Source organism: Vanellus vanellus, assembly GCF_965231255.1.
Source record: "Vanellus vanellus genome assembly, chromosome: 2".
Lineage (NCBI taxonomy): Eukaryota > Metazoa > Chordata > Aves > Charadriiformes > Charadriidae > Vanellus > Vanellus vanellus.
This window is the reverse complement of record NC_138906.1, coordinates 41140326-41156440: the sequence shown is the minus strand read 5'-3', so window position 1 is coordinate 41156440 and position 16115 is coordinate 41140326. Positions and strand designations below refer to the sequence as shown.

Below are 16115 nucleotides of genomic sequence, written 5' to 3'. Positions count from 1 at the left end.
CCTCCTGAAAAACCGAGAGCCGCTAAGCACATTGCTGCGAAGAAATAAAAGGCGTCTTATGCAAACACAAATATACAGTAACGGTCCGAGAAGCGGTTTGTTAAAGGAGTGACCGATTACAGTTCAGGTGAAGGGTTGTTGGGCAAAGGAAGGAGTAAGAAATAATAGGTGTGTGTTTTCTCCCTTAACGTTAAAGTGGGTAATTCAAACACACACGACACCTGACAGAATGTTACAGGATTTCTAGGTGCGAGGTGAGAAAGGAGAAAATGTTTTGTTCCAAATAATTTTTGATTTCACTGTTCCTTATAATTTCGCACTGTGTCCTTTTTTTTTTTTTTTTAATTATTTTATTTTCTTCAAATTTAACCTCGAAGTCAAACTTCAGATTTTTGGTGACGAATTGCCCCAGACGGTTGGCATATAATGAATAGGCCAGGGCAAGCATGCAGCTAGCGAAGTGGGGAAAAATTCCAGTTTGCAAATATTTATCTAATTCCAAATCTGCCAGATTTTATCCGAAAACACATTGTTATTCGGTGGCCATCTCATTTTTATTCCTGTGCGGTGTCGTGTTCCCTTAATTCAGGATGGCATTTGAGTTTTCAGGATCGTTTTAAAGTAAAGGTGTTGGGACTGAGTGGTCCTTAGCAGAATTCCCTGAAGTTTTGGACCCTGACCGAGCAAGATTTGCACACACACCAGTTAGGTCTGTGGGTTTTCTTAGGTGACGAGGTATTTTGCTGAGCCTGGTGCTTAGCATCTCTAGTATATGTAATGTGCAAGAGAAGGATCTACAGATATAGGAACTTTCCACTGCTTATATAAAAAGTTATTTTAAAAAAAAAAAAAAGCTATGAAAGGCTTAAATGAGTTTCTTTGTATTTTTGCTTTGGGGCAGCTGGTTTGCTTCGCCTCCGAGAAATCAATTGCTACTCTTATTTAATACGAGGAGAGAGTCAAACTGAAGGGATTGATCCGTCTCACCTGGGGAAGGGGGACGGGATGGAGGGATCAGGGCAGGAGGGATAAGTGTGCCTGCTCCACGCAGCGCCTGATTTAAGGGCAGAAGCTGGTGCCGAAGCTGCTGCCTGGAAATCCGGCTGGGGCTGGGGCTCAGCTTGGCTGCCACTTTTCTTGGCCGGCGAGGAAAAGCCTAGCGCTAAGCGCTGCTCTCTGCAGGAGCTTTTCCCTTGTGGATGGTCTCGTCCCCTCCTGATGGCAAACTACCTGAAAACACTCTTGTATTGGTTCCCACCCAGGAGGGAGAAACCCGATCCCTCCAGCTTCCCTTTTGATCCAGCTTTCCTATTCTTTTAAGTCTGTGCCCGGAGCAATCATGCTACAAGTATTTTAGCTTTCTAAGGGCTTCACTGCCTTTATTTTCCTAGGGGTGAGATCCATGCTTCTGGCTGCTCCCTTCTCATTTGCTGGGAGGCATCTGTCTTTCACAGGTGTGGATTTTAAAGATTTATTATTTTTTCTTAAACTGCATTGAGGTAACGGACGTTATTAACGTTCTGACTGTTTCTGTGGTTAACAAAAAGTTAGGGAAAAGTTTCTTTTCCATTTCCTTAAGACTCCCCTCACCCTTGGCATTATGAGAGCATTGAGCGTTCTTCACTGTGAAACTGAGAGCCACAGAAGCCAGCGGAACTGCGAGAGACAAGTTTAAAGACATTTTCTCAGAATATTTAAATGTCTAATTCAAATCTATATGAAAACATTTAGGCCGTAAAAATGTGAAGGGATGTCTGAGAATGGATTTGAGCTGGGTATGTTTTGGAATGATGTCGCTTGTTGGAACATCTTGTCAGCTGAACTGAATTTACAATGAATTCCAAATATCTATGAGCCTGTGATTCCTCAGTGTGTGGTAGATCTTCCCCTGATCCGAAATGAATTCTGGAAAGAAAAAACATATGACAAGAAACCACAGATTTAAATTACTCCTTCTGGGAAATTATAATTTTTATTTTTTTTTTTTTTTAAATCTAACAATGTGGTTACACGCTTCAAGTAATTATGGAAGTGACACTTTGGCCTTATGGCCTTTTTACTAGAGTTCTTTCCTCCAAAGCAAATGTTAAACCTCTGTAAGCAACGTAATAATAAACATTAGCCGTTCGCTTGTAAATGGATAGTAGTAAAAAAGATTTTTAAAATTGCCAGGCTCTTTCTATTAAAAACTCTTCTCTAACTAAACTGCAGATATAGCTGCCATACAAAAATTGATTGCATATTTAAGAATAAATAAATACGGGCTATTAAGGGTCGTGGTTGGATTTAGGGTTGTATTTACTTTCAAGGGAAGCATCGGTATTGCAGTGAAATCAGTACTTCTCTCTACTTAAATGAAAGATAAAGGGCCATATATTACCAGTCACCCTCTGTGAAACCCACTGACCCATTTTATATGCCTGTACTATAAAAAGTAATGTACCAGACTAAGACTGACTTATTTAATAATTAGCAGTTGTTTTTTCGTGTTTAGATTTTTTTTTTAATGGTTGAGTCCATTTTTGTCATGCGTATCTCACGGTTACAATGTCAATTGAATCGTGTGTGTGAAAGAGGAAGGATCTGGAGTAGAGAAAGGCAGAATAAAGCGTCACCCACTGGTTTTTTGCATTTATTACTCTTCCCCCTTCTTTTTACATATGAATGTAGTTGCATTTTATGTAAGATTTTCAAAGGCATGCATATTAGGTTTTTGATTAGGGCTTGTGCCTATCTATCATTGCGAGGCAATTGAAGGCAATACTGTAAAGAAGATACATTTGAACAAGGGAAAGGAAAGGTGGAGGAGGCTGCGAGCAGAGAAACCAAGCTGGGGAGAAGCCCTTCATTTAGGTGATTCAGTTCCCTCTGCACTCAACTAAAAAGTAGTGATACTTACGTTTTTCAGTCAGTTTTAGAGTTACAGGTTAGGTTTTCTCTTTCCATGAGTTGGTGGTACGTCTCACATGCTCATACACAGGGAACGTACCCGCCAGTTTTGAAGCAGCCTCAGACCTTAATCCGACGAGTTTTTCGGTAGCGCTGGCTCTTGGCCACTCACCGGGGCTCCGGGTGGAAGGAGCGGTCCAACGCGACAGACCAGGCTGCGGCAGCGGGGCCACAGCTCTCCCAGTCATTTTGTTTCTGTACTTGTTTGCTGCTTTTCGTTGAATTTTAGAGGATGCTATAGCAAGTTTCCCTTTCCTGTTTGTTTGATGTTTACAAGAACAGATACATGTATTTAATTTTAAGTGCTGCAGCTAAAGAGGAGAAAAGGCAGAGAGGAGAAGAGACGTCAGGAATCCTTTTCCTCTAAAGTATCGCCAAAAAATAGTGGCGAAACACTGTCGGCACCACTGCGAGCTGTTTGGTCATTTGTTTTTCACAACCCAGGGAAGAGGTGGAGGTAACATCCAGACAGATGGGGTAGCTGAATAACAGGTTGGATAAGAAATTTAAGGAAATGGCATAATCTGTTTCAGTATTCTTCAAAGGAAGTTTTTCCTGCTAGTGAAGTTTACCTTTCTTCTGAAAAGCCCTATGAGGTTGTGGGGTTTTCAGTTTTGTTTGTTTTGCTAAATCTCATCTATTATGATGGCAGATACAGACTTACTTAAAATTCACATCTGGCTTCCCCCTTTCAATGTTCTAGTAATGAAAGCCAGTAAAATAGATAAACCAGAAATATCTGGAGATAAAGGACAGCTTCGGGTTTCAAACTTTCTCTGATTTAGGGGAATGCTCAAAGGCAAAGCCTGAAACTTAAGGCTGATTAGCGTAAATAAGATACTAAGGCAACCATCTTTCTGGGGACATTTATTATCACTTTAGGCCATGTCTCAAGAAGGGACATTTATATTCTGGTATCTCTACTCATCTTCTGGAACAGGCTGAAATCCAGCTTTTTCTTCTTGAATTAAAGATACACAGTTTTGTGAGAAAAATAAGGAAATCCTAAAGTATCAAACATTCACAGCAGTTTTTAAATTAATCAAAAATATGTGCCTCGCAGAAGTCAATGCTTAAAATTACTTTAGAATATAAGCTAAACTGTAAAGATTTTCACTAGCAAATGCGTTGGTCAGTTTCAAAAACTACTAAGTCCGGTAGATTATTAGTTTTCCTAAAATTTTATAAAACTATCCAGTGGCCTTTCTTTTAATAGACTTCAGTTCTTCTGTGAGGCATTTAGGTCTATTCAGCTTTGCCTAGGAGATAACCAGGACAATTTATGTATTTTAGGAAAGATAAACCTGCAGTCAGAATAAATTTTCCTGCGGTCAGGAAATTCCAGAAGAACATTTAAGGCTAAAAAGGACCGTTCTCGTCATCTAGGCTCATTCCCATGTCTGAACCCACAGGTATTTCACCCGGAAAGAAGTCAGGTTTAAGTCATCTCAGCCTGAAAATGAATTTTGAATTAAACGCTCTTTTTTTACCCTGTGGTGGGTTTTCCCTGCTGTATTTTTCCAGATAATAGAAATGTAACGCAAACAGCATTTCCCAGATAAATTAAAGCAGCGTCCATTGTTACTTATTTGTCGTATTTGTTTGTGCTGAAGTGACATTTATTTTGCTTCTCGGTGCCATGTGCATGAGCTTACTGATTCAGAACTCCCTGAATTTTCGATCCTGTTGTGTGAGAAATCTCAGTTGAAGGGTTTAATGTGTTTTCCAATCAATGTGTAGGGGAAATTTGGCCTTATCAATTTAAAAGCTGGAGATCCTTTCATTGCATTACGGAAGAATCTTCTCTAAGCAGAGATTATTCTTAAGAACTTCATAACATTTAAAGGTTAATATGTTAGGTAAAGAACAATATCTTAAGACAAACATTTTTATTACAGGACATGAAGGGATAGTTCTGATTAAATTACATGATTATTTGAATGGGAAAGAAGACAAAGTGCATCATTTCTTGCCCTCAACTTTAATGCCTTTAATCAAATAATGACCTTCTGGAAATAGTTAATTTTAAGCATTTGGAAAGATCAATACCACTTTGCCACCAAAAAATGGCCCAGATGATGAAATTTGATGTATTTAAAGTACCATTTCACCCTTTTAACCTAGTAAATAATTTAAAATGCTTTCAGTACTCCTTTGCTACCATTATGTATCTCGTTCAAAGTATTATGACTTTTCCAAAAGCAACCTTTCTGTGCAATGAGCAGCTTACAAGTTTAGTACTAAAGACTAAGACTATATGCGTATACCGTAGTGGTGATGTCGGCCTTTTTTCTTCTCTTCTATGCGTGGCTTCTGTTTTGAAAAGAAATGGAAATCTCTATGATGAAAGCAGCCGTTTGGAACAAAAATGAGATTTGAAAAACAAGCTGGATGGCTTTTGAAGGGGAAAAAGTCAATGTTTAAAGTTTAGTCCATGAGTTCTTTTCCTTTGTTTTGTCTATAAGCTTTTGTGTTAAAGGTGAAGGATTTGGGTTGCTCAGACAATTAAGAGCCCATTTTACCAAGTGTAATTTCATATCTGTGTTCTATAAACTGGAGTGCCTTCAGCATTGTAAATAAAAAAAAAAATTGCCCTCTATTAGCATGTTTGTGGGCAGATTAAAAACAGTCTTCATTAGCATAAGTAACACTTACAGATTCTTTTAAAAGTAGAAAATTATTTGCTGAATGATAAATTGCTAGCTTTATAGTTAGTTGCTGAAAATGCGCTCATTCAAAATGCCTACTTTAGTTTAGTCTACAATACTCAATTTTTTTGAGTTAGAAGTACTGTTTAATGGATTATGTACTTAGTCTTTGTTCACAGTAGATGCTGAAATGCAATTCCCACTTTCTGCTAAAATGTTTGTATCAAATACCTCCCTATTTAGACTGGTTTCTTTTAACACCATATATTTTTATTATACTATATGCCCCAGAGAACGATACAAAAAAGTCTTAGATATACGATACCAAAGAAAAATTGTTCGTATCTCAGCATTGATACTCTAAAATGTTTTGCCTTCTTAGATTCAAATTACAGCTCTTCTAAAAAATGTTGGAGTCTTGGTTAGTTATTCCTTAAGAAATATTCATCATTTGGCAAATTATTATCACTGTAACAAATTCACCAAACAAAAGAGTTTAGTCACTCCGCCTTGAAGCCCTTTCTTCCCAGACTAGATGTGTTTGTGGCTGATTTGGGAAGCTTTGCCGAGAGAACATATTTCATGATTGTAATGCCTACCCTCTTTGATCTAGTCAGGGTTGGTATTTACACCTTAAGTGCAGATTTCAATTATCTTTTTTTTTGTCTTTTAATAAGAAAGCGTGGCAGAATGCAAGAATAGTTTGTTAGAAACTCTGCGTGAAAGAGCGGAAGAGTTTACATAAACACAGCACAGGTCAGACTGAATAAAATAGCATTTAGATACATCGATAAAATGCATAGATGCTTTCTTTAAAATAAGCATGCTCATGGGTCTTGCAGAGTCTAATGTTTGGCAGTTATCCTCTTTGCGCTTTTCCTGCAATAGTTTGGCAGTTCGGCTTTCACAGGTTTTTTTCCTCTACTGTCTTATGTTTCTTCACTAAATCCCTATCAGAAAACCAGACAGAAGACTCTTATTTATTTTAAATATCTTAGGTTTAGCATCTTTTTTTTTTTTTTTTTTTCACCATTTTCTTGCTTACTGTAGCAAGACCTTTGCAGATGGTACTTGGTTACTTGAAAGTGCATAACAGTATTTTCTTTGTAGCAGATGGATTTAAGACTTTTAGTTCCCAATAAATGTAGGTTTACAATACATAACTTTACAGGATTTGTGTTGTATATAACAGGTTTGAACATATTATCTCAGAATTCATCTGCATGGCATTTTCAGCTTATCCAGGGCCCATGCCAGTATTTTAAGTAATAGGGAGAGCATAGTGATTGATAGCAGCTAAAGGCGTGATTTTGAATAGAAACAAAGGGTTTAGAACAGAAGGTGTCAAATTAAACTTTGTCAGTTTGAAAAGTAGTAACATCCTGAAAGTTCTCCAAACATATTTACATGTGGCTAATGTTTATATTTTGCTTTGTACTCTCTTTATATTCAGCGTAATGTTGCCTGGCAAATTTACTCTGTTTTAAAATCAAGGTTGTTCCCAATGTCATTGCAGAGTTTTGGGGGGTCTGCCTTGCTTCATAGATACATCAGCTTAATTATTTTAAGGCTGTTTTTTTTTAAGGATGTACTCTATATGCTGTATAAACCGGTTGTGATTTAATCTGAGATATGAATATTTCCTTATTGTTTTCTGGTCCTTTCCACTTCCTGTAAGACAAAACCGACCCAAACCAGTGGCCCAAGCCCTCCTTCAGAGTAAATTGTTGGAACTAGACAGAAATTGCTCTAGACTTAAATGAGTATAAGAGAAGAAAAATCAGCCTTCTAACGTTCACTTGTAAATTCCACTGCATTAACTACAGCAATTCATACAGCTTTAGATCAAATGGAAACAAAACGTACAAATTTTACAGAACTTAAAATTCACCATTAGAAAAGTCTGCATGATTACTTTTCCTAAAATTTACAAAAACATTTCATACATTCTCAGTTAACTGCCTTTTATGAGTGAGCGTTATGTCGTATGCAGAATTCTGAACCTGAAACTAAACAAAATGCTTAAGGGTTTGTTTGTTTGCTTTGGACCAAAAGAAAGCATATTGGTATAAAGTTTTTAGCCTCTTAACAAAGTAAACCCCTGCAGCCTCTCTTACTGCCCATTCACTATGTCTTCTGAGAATATTTGTGAGATCAACTTTCATAAATATTTTCGGAAAGAAACCGTGAAGACTAAAAAATTATTTCTATCCCTCTCATTTTAGAAGAATTCAGTTGGTTGTTTTCATGTTGCCCATCATGTGTTTCATCAGAGTATGTCTACTTAAAAACATGACAAACCCAGCGAAAAAGAGACATGTTGGTAGAAGAGCAGTCTTATTCTATGTACCGTGTCCGAAGCATCTGATTACAGTATCTCAAAATCGCTGCTTCCCTTAAAGGCTGGCAAAGCCATGCTTCAGGCTACAATTCATCAAATCATTTTTAGATAAGGAATTAGAAGCATTCTGAAATAGTGCAAAAGTTGATAGATACTGGAAATATAATGTTAGCCATCAGTAATTAATAAAAATAAGGTCTGATCTAGTAAATATAGAAACAGAAAAGACAGCAAGGGGAGAAGGAATTTCTTAGTTAACAAAAACTGTTGTTGTGAATTATGTTTAATCAGCATAAAATGTGATTGTTTAGGAATTCTTTTTACTACTGGACATTTAAAAAGAGTTTCTACTGTCTTTTTTTCCAAAAAAAAAAAATATCTGTGATTCATGTGGTCACCATACAACATCTGTGCAGCCTCTAAAGGCGCGGTGCAATTTCTTTTCCAGTCTGTCTGTATACCTTAGAGAGGTGTCGTGGGAAGGGACAGGTTGTCTTGTCTTTTTTTTAACTTTCACCAAACTCGTGATAGTCAGCTCTGCTCTCTGTTTCACCACTATTAGAAAGAGGACCAACAGTTTCAATGTGCAGCAATGCAGACTCGGGATAACCAAAGGCCAATTTTTATGCTTTGGGGCGGGCTGTTTGGTTTTACTTTTGATTAAAAAATTTTATAACTGCATTTCAGTTAAAAGATCTAGATTTGTTTCTCTTCAGCGTCTTCTCTCCTCCATCCCCAGCAAATTACCCGTGCTTTCTGATTACACCTCTTTTAACTCACTGCAGAAAACTAATACTGTTGTTGAGCACAATCCAGCACGTATCCTCGTGGAAGCAAGGCGGGCAGAGAACTGCAAGCAACGTGTTGATTTTGCGAGGGGCGGGGAGAGTTTGTACATTAACCCGCTAACGCATCCCAGGGTGCCTTACGGTGGGGAGGGAGAATCTACAGACCCTCGCTACTGTTTTAAAAACGTGCCATACGATTCCAGCTGGGACAGGCTGTACGTTATGTGCTCTGTATGAAGGTGTTTGGCCACGTTTCCCAGTCAGCTTGCTAAACCCTGGGGTGATACTGGGCACCCACCCTCAGTGGGTGGTCAAGGAATGGGGTGTGCTCCATCCCCGGGGTGCTGCCGCCCTCTGCCCTCCCTCCCCAGCACACCGAGCGAGCACCCGGCGGACTTTGGTCCCATTTAAATTTGTTGCTTTCTCAGCTCTCCTACCACCATCTCACTAACATTTGTCATTTTGATTATTTCTGTTTCTCGGGGGCATTCTCTTCTGTGTCATTTGTTCAGTTTTCCACTTATATCCAAGAGAATGTACTTCAAATTTTTACACACACCTCACTAAATATTTTCGTATACAATATGAATGCATTAAGATTATTTGTTTACTTTCACCTCTTCCTGTCGTGGCAATGCTTTTACACTGTTAGCTAAAGATGCGAACGTCTTCAAGAAAATACATGTCTATATTGTATCTGTGTATCTATTGTATCTAGTAGTAAACTAGTCTGGATAAACCATTTTTCAACTACCAGTACATATAAAAAGGATCTAAAAGCTTCTGTACGTTTATATTATTTGTTGATTCAATAAAATGTCACATTATCTTTCCTACAGCATTAAGAAATAAAATTGCATGGACCTAGTTTTGAAAACAGATCCTTGAAGCTAAAAGAAAGGAAGTGTGCGTGTTTTATAGATGTAATATTTTGTTTCTAAATTTTAATATACTGAAAAATTGCTGTTGATGCACACTGTGCTCAGTAGAGTGTTTGCACTCTTCTTTTAAAACTACCAGTGCACAATAAAAAAAAAAATCAATTAAATTTTAAGACAATGTAAGAAAACAATTGTTAAATTTTCAAGATGAGCTTGTGTGTCCCTTTTAGAAGCAAATTGGCAACCGCTGCAGTTCTTGCAGAGGATTCTGTTGCTGATTTTGTAGTATGTATCCCAGGACTGTGTCTGAATTAGAGTAGGTAACTACTTCAGCAACTTGCTGTCCTGTGATGTGGAAATGGTATAAATGGTGTAGCAGAAGCTTGAGCGTGTCTTGCTCCCCCTCAAGTCCTGATAGTGTAAATAAAACTGAGACACTTTTTTTCTGGGTCTATGGCAGAAATCTCGAAAGAGATAATCATCTGTCACTTGAGTTAAGTTCACCTGTGGAGGCACCTCTACTTCTAGTAGATAGGAAGAAGATACTACTTGACTGCGCCTAAGCAAAGGATTCCTGTCTTTTGAAAGGAAATTAGGGAAACTGCTGGGATTTATATGAGGCAGCCCTACAGTCAAGGCAGATAGTTGAAGTACTTTCTTGTTTTGAGTGTTAGCACCAGGAGTTTAAAAATTGCTCAGCTGGCTCCTGAAACACGGTGTCGATGCTCTTGAATGGGTGTAGCCTCGCGTAAAAGAAAACGGGCAGCAGAGAGAATATGCTGGTGCCGGTAAAACCCCCGTCCTGCGGAAGAGAGCGTGTGAGGGATTCTGCCATCATCAACCGGTTTGTTTCTGAGCAAACAGACCCAGCGCTGTGGTGTGGGACCAAGGGGAAGGTGCCTTCCAATGTGGTCGCGGTTGGCGAGGGTCTGTGAAGTAGTGCGGCCGCCTCTCGGTGTATGGGTGTTTGCTGTAAGCCCAGCCTGTAAAAAAATGCGTGAAAAGCGCATTCACATGCGGTGAAAGCGCATTCTTAACGGGGGAGAGCATGTGCCTCTAAAGTACATGGTTTTGCCCCTCAGGAAGCGAGGAAAAAAAAAAAAAAACAAACTAATATTTTGCTGGTGTTATCTTCAAGGGGTGGCTCTGTGAGCTGTTACGTTGGAAAGAAGATCCCTCACCAGAGAACAGGACCCTCTGGGAGAATCTCTCCATGATCCGAAGGTTCCTCAGTCTTCCTCAGCCTGAACGCGATGCCATTTATGAACAAGAAAGCAATGCAGTTCATCACCATGGTGACAGGCCTTCCCACATTATCCATGTGCCAGCAGAACAGATTCAGGTTAGTTTACCTTGGCCAATCCCGCAGAGCGCTAAGTAAATAAAGCTTTAAACGGAGCAAAGGAAATTAGTGTTTCTTTCCTCCCGGCCAGGCTAAACGCAGGTCTCCCGGTACGAGATAAGAGCGCGCTGCCGTCCGCCACCGGAGTTCAAAGGAGAGCGCGCGACCACCCACCGTTTTTGTTTCACTTCGGTGGGTTGGTTTTTTTGCAAACACGCGTGGCCGCGGTGGCGCGGCGGCTGCGTGCCGGGCAGGGCCAGCCTCCCTGCTAGCTTGTCCCTGGCTAGGCAGGCGTCAGGACCGAAAGGCAGAGGGGTGTCTGGCACTGATCGTCCAAAATGCCTTGCCAGCCGAGCGGGAGGACCTTGTTGGGCTGTCGTTCGAAAGCCAAGCTCGAACCCCCAACAGCGGCGGCTCGCCCCGGGTAGGAGCGAAGGGAAGGGGACTCCTCATCCCGCTTTAACCCCAGTGGAGACTGGGGTGAGTCAATGTTTGTTTGTTTTTCCTTCAGAGCCCCTCTCCCACCACCCTTGGGAAAGGAGAGCATAGAGGCGCTTTCTTACCAGGCCTGCTGACCGCTGGACCTTGGCTGGGTGCTGCTCCCCAGGTGAGCTGGCACGAGGGCGCCCTGTCAGGGAGAGAGAGAGGAGGGGATGCAGGACCCACGCCACGATGCTTGCCGACAGCCGCCCTCCGCTCCGGGGCAGCCCCGGCGGTGCCCCCCTACTCCACGGGCACCACCAACGGGGAGGGCGGCTGGCTGTTTCGCTTCAATACTTGTAGCCTAGGTGGGAATTTCGGACTGCTGTCTGCCTGAGCTGGGGACTCTTTAATCCCTTCTCACGAAAGACCTGAGGTCAGCCTTTTAACTGCTCCCTCTTAAAGGGCAGATATTACCCACTGCGTTCCCAACCTCAGCTGAGACTCGGTGTATCGTTTGTATTACCTATACGGCAAAATATTTACAAAGCTAGGAAGGATAGAGTTATCTCGCAGCCAGAAACAACACGAGTGTATATTAAAGATAAAGCAAACTGAATAAGACAATCCCTTAGGATATCAAGTACTAAAATAATTGTGAAAGCCTGGAAACTTGCTGTTTGATTTAGCAAAAAGAGAGAGAAAGATCTATATTAAGTAATAAAACAGCACTTGTTTGAAAATGTACATTGTTTTTAATAAAATCGCTTCTTAAGGGGATAAAAGGAGAAGCTTATGCACAGTATAAACATTCAACCACTATGCCACTTACTTAGATTTTCTTGCCTTGTTGATAAAAGTTGTGTGTTTGATCTCGCAAATATTATTCACATAAGCAGTTGCATTGTAATCTCTTAATATGACTTGTAAGAGTAAGGATTGGGAGATTGGGCCTGAGTTTTGTCTCTGCTCTTCTACATGGTAATTGTTGTAGATGCATAAATATGTAGCTCAGACACAAGGTTTCAAACTGTATATACAAAGCCTCCAGTCTTCTAAGAATTTAATGTGCTGGGAGTAGTCTTGTATCTCTTTGGGATTGAAGCCTTGAATGGGACTGCTCACAGACCATAAAACATGAAAGGATGTGGATAGGGATGAGGCAAGAGCCCCAATTCCGCTACCAGTTGTGTCAGATCTTACAATAACAAGATCACTTAAAGCAGTGGCTTCTAAACCGGGTGTTGAGACCTATGCGAAGTCTCCGCAACCACGAGCGGCACTGCGAAGTGGGCAGAATTACAAGTCCTCCAATATTTAAACTATTTGCGCAGTATTTTGTGCTTCTTAGGGTCTGCAAGTGGGCTGCAACTGGAAGCTTGGGAACCACTACCGACACACAAAAAAATTGTCGAGGGGAGACTCGCAAAGGGAAATGAAATGTAGTGATAGCAACTGCTTGTTTTGCTGCTGTTGTTTTTTTAATAATAACCGGTGGTTTGTACCATATGACAAGAAATTTGCTGATCCAAAATATCTTACTAACCAGTGCTTCCTGTGCTGTGAAGCAAAAGAATTGTCAACAAAAACAGTAGCTGATAAATTTACTTTTGATTTTAAACATGATCTTGTAGTGATCTGTACTCGGTGGTAGATGAGAAAAGCATTTCTGTCCCTAGGGCTCAGTGCCTCACCTTTTAAGAATGTTTCTGAATCCATGCTTGCAAAACTTCATTTCAAGCTCTTGTTAATTATTTACATCATGATTTGCTTTATCTTATTCTTCCGATGTGCATACTGGCTCATTTTTATTGCCTGAGTTTTTGGAATGCAGCATGTTCCCTTCTAATAATAATAATAGTGCAACTTATTGAGAGCGTTGCATCTTAGGGCTTTATAAATATTAACTAAATAATCCCCAGCACAAACACAGAAGCAGGTAAATACGTTTGTTCCCTGTTTACGCGTTGGGATACTTGAGCGCCGGCAAGGCAAACCCTCTCCGAGACCAAAGGCAAGAGAGGTCAGAGCCAGGAGGGGAAATACAGACTTCCTACCTCCCGATCTCTTTGTCCTTGCCGGGGCTGGGTTTGACAGCGTGACGTTAGGCACTTCCAGCTAACGCAGGCTGTCGTAACGTTGGCGAGTTTGACGAGACTTCAGCGCACGCTAAGGTCCCCCCACGGTCCCTCAGTCTAGCTACTGCTAGAGATTTGCGGCCCTTGTTTTTGGGCGGCAGCTGCTGCTGCTGGCAGAGCTCCTGTGCCTTTGCCCTCATCTGGCACTTTTCTCACTTCGCCCTTGCTACAGTTCCGGCTAAGCTGGTCAAGTTAATCCTATACTGTGTCACCTACTTAGCATTTTGTCTTGTCTGCACTTGACTCGTGGAGCATGTTCATTAAAATTTGTCAGCTAAACCGCGCCGATGTCACGTCATCGGCGCTTTCAGTCAAACAAAGCTGGAGTGTTCCTTCCGCCTCTCTGTCCGTATCCCACCGTCCCTTTATCCCCCGTCTCTGCTCACACACACACAGACACACGCAAGGTATGCAGAGTTACTAACTCATATTTTAATTCTGGTTCAGCGATAACGGTCCTTTTTCCTTTTTTTTTCTATTCCCCCCCCCCCTCCTTTTTGTTCTTTTAACTTACTAAGCCTCTGTTTATAGCTTTGCAATTCCCCGCCCCCCTCCCCCGCCCCCCGGATTTTCTCGGTAACACGAAATATGAACAAGAATACACGTACCAAACAAATGCTGTGCTTTGTCTTGCAGCAGCAGCAGCAGCAGCAGCAACAGCAACAACAACAGCAGCAACAGCAACCAGGTCCCAGACTACCCCCAAGGCAACCGACAGTAGCATCACCAGCTGAATCTGAGGATGAAAATCGTCAGAAACCCCGACCGCGAACAAAGATTTCTGTTGAAGCCCTAGGGATCCTACAGAGTTTCATACAAGACGTAGGCCTGTATCCAGATGAAGAAGCAATCCAGACTCTCTCCGCTCAGCTTGACCTGCCCAAGTACACCATTATCAAGTTCTTTCAGAACCAGCGATACTATCTCAAGCACCACGGGAAGCTGAAGGACAATTCTGGATTGGAGGTGGATGTCGCAGAGTACAAGGAGGAAGAGTTGCTCAAGGATTTAGAAGACAGCATCCAAGACAAAAACGCAAACACGCTTTTTTCAGTTAAACTAGAAGAAGAGTTATCGGTAGAAGGGAACACAGAGATTAATGCTGAATTGAAAGACTGATCTAAAAGTATTATTTTCTTTCAACAGTGCCACTGGTATTTACTAATGAAATGAAAATTCCATCTTGCGTTCTGTCAAAAACCTTTATCATTCATTGTTTGGCCAATGAATCTTCCAAAACTTGCACAAAAGTTGAAAAAAGGATAATGCAGACTGCACTAAATGTTTTACTCTGTTTTACAAACTGCTTCGCAGCAACAGATGAAGCGTTGAGGATTGTTTGATATTAATTTGTGTTCACTGGATACACTGTGAGTGTACCCAATAAGCATGATACCAGTGATTTTGATTCTGGAGCCTTCAGACAAGCATTACAACTTTTGTGATTTACTGTTTTTCATTTCTGTTTTGTTCTTGTTTTTTAATTATTACTGTAGCACTCCACACTTGATCTTTGGAAACTCACATTTATTTAAAAAAATAAAATAAAAAGAGTTTGTTACTCTTGTTCTATTGTATGTTACAAAAGAACTATAGACTGTGGAATGCAGTTTAAAGATAACATATGCCAACAAATGCCTTGTATTATATGGCACTGCCGTAATTCAGATTTGTTTTCTTTTGGAAATAAAGGTCACTGTATTTTTTTTTTTTCCATTCTCATTGTTACATGGTTTTAAAGAAAATGAAAAAGAAAATGTGAAACACAATTTAGTCCTCATTATTTATTTGTAGATCCTGCAGCATCATGTTGTAATTAATTTTTTTGGAAGTTTCCGTTAAATGTAATATTGCTTCTCTTGTTATCATACTGATTTTTTTTTTCTATTTATAAATGTATTTTGATGGGCAGTAAAACAAAGTGTCTTAAAAGTTTTAAATAGAGAAAATGTGCTTTACACAGTTGCCTATAAAAAGTGCTCTATGTTATCCAAGCAATTCATACTATAAGCTTCACTCTTATTGTTGTATGCAATTTTTACTATCATGCAAATAAGCTTAGGTAAATAAAACTAATAGATCACCTTAGAAACTTATGCAATTAATGTGAAAATAATTGATGTTTGCAATGTGTCTTCCTTTGGTTTACAATCAATTTTAAAGCTACAGCTGTATAAATTTTCTGTATAAAGGTGTATTTCTTTTTTATGAGTTTATTGCTATGAAAACACCAGTTATTTTGTTACAGCTGGCTGTTTTTATAAGTGTATCACAATTTTCTTTATGCAGAAATGTTCTGACTAGGAGTGGTTATTGACTGTAACTACACAATTAAAATTGTTTGTATGGTATGATATGGCAGGGTTTGTCTGCGTATGTGTATATCTGGGAGGAATAACTTGTTCTCAGTGCACATTGTACCTTCTTGCCACCACTTTGAAAATGACATTTCAATTGTTCTCCTTTAAAATCACAGGCAAATTTTTTTAATGACCTTCTTAAAATTTGAATTTAGATAACATACTTCAAAAAGTAACACAGTTTGGTTATGAAAATCATAACCTGTCTTTTCTTGGTTTAAAAACTTGCCTGCCCAACAGAGATAGCA

At 40.0% G+C, this 16115-nt stretch overlaps 1 protein-coding gene across 1 annotated transcript in view; it reads left to right on the top strand.

Moving 5' to 3' along the window:
• Positions 1–15853, top strand: part of SATB1 (SATB homeobox 1) — a 77120-nt gene extending 61267 nt beyond the window's left edge. The window contains exons 11-12 of the mRNA XM_082479269.1: positions 10746–10949; positions 14144–15853. Of these exons, the coding sequence (XP_082335395.1) occupies positions 10746–10949; positions 14144–14626 (687 nt within the window). The 3' untranslated portion in view covers positions 14627–15853. The remainder of the gene's footprint in view (positions 1–10745; positions 10950–14143) is intronic.
• The last annotated feature ends 262 nt before the right edge of the window (positions 15854–16115 follow it).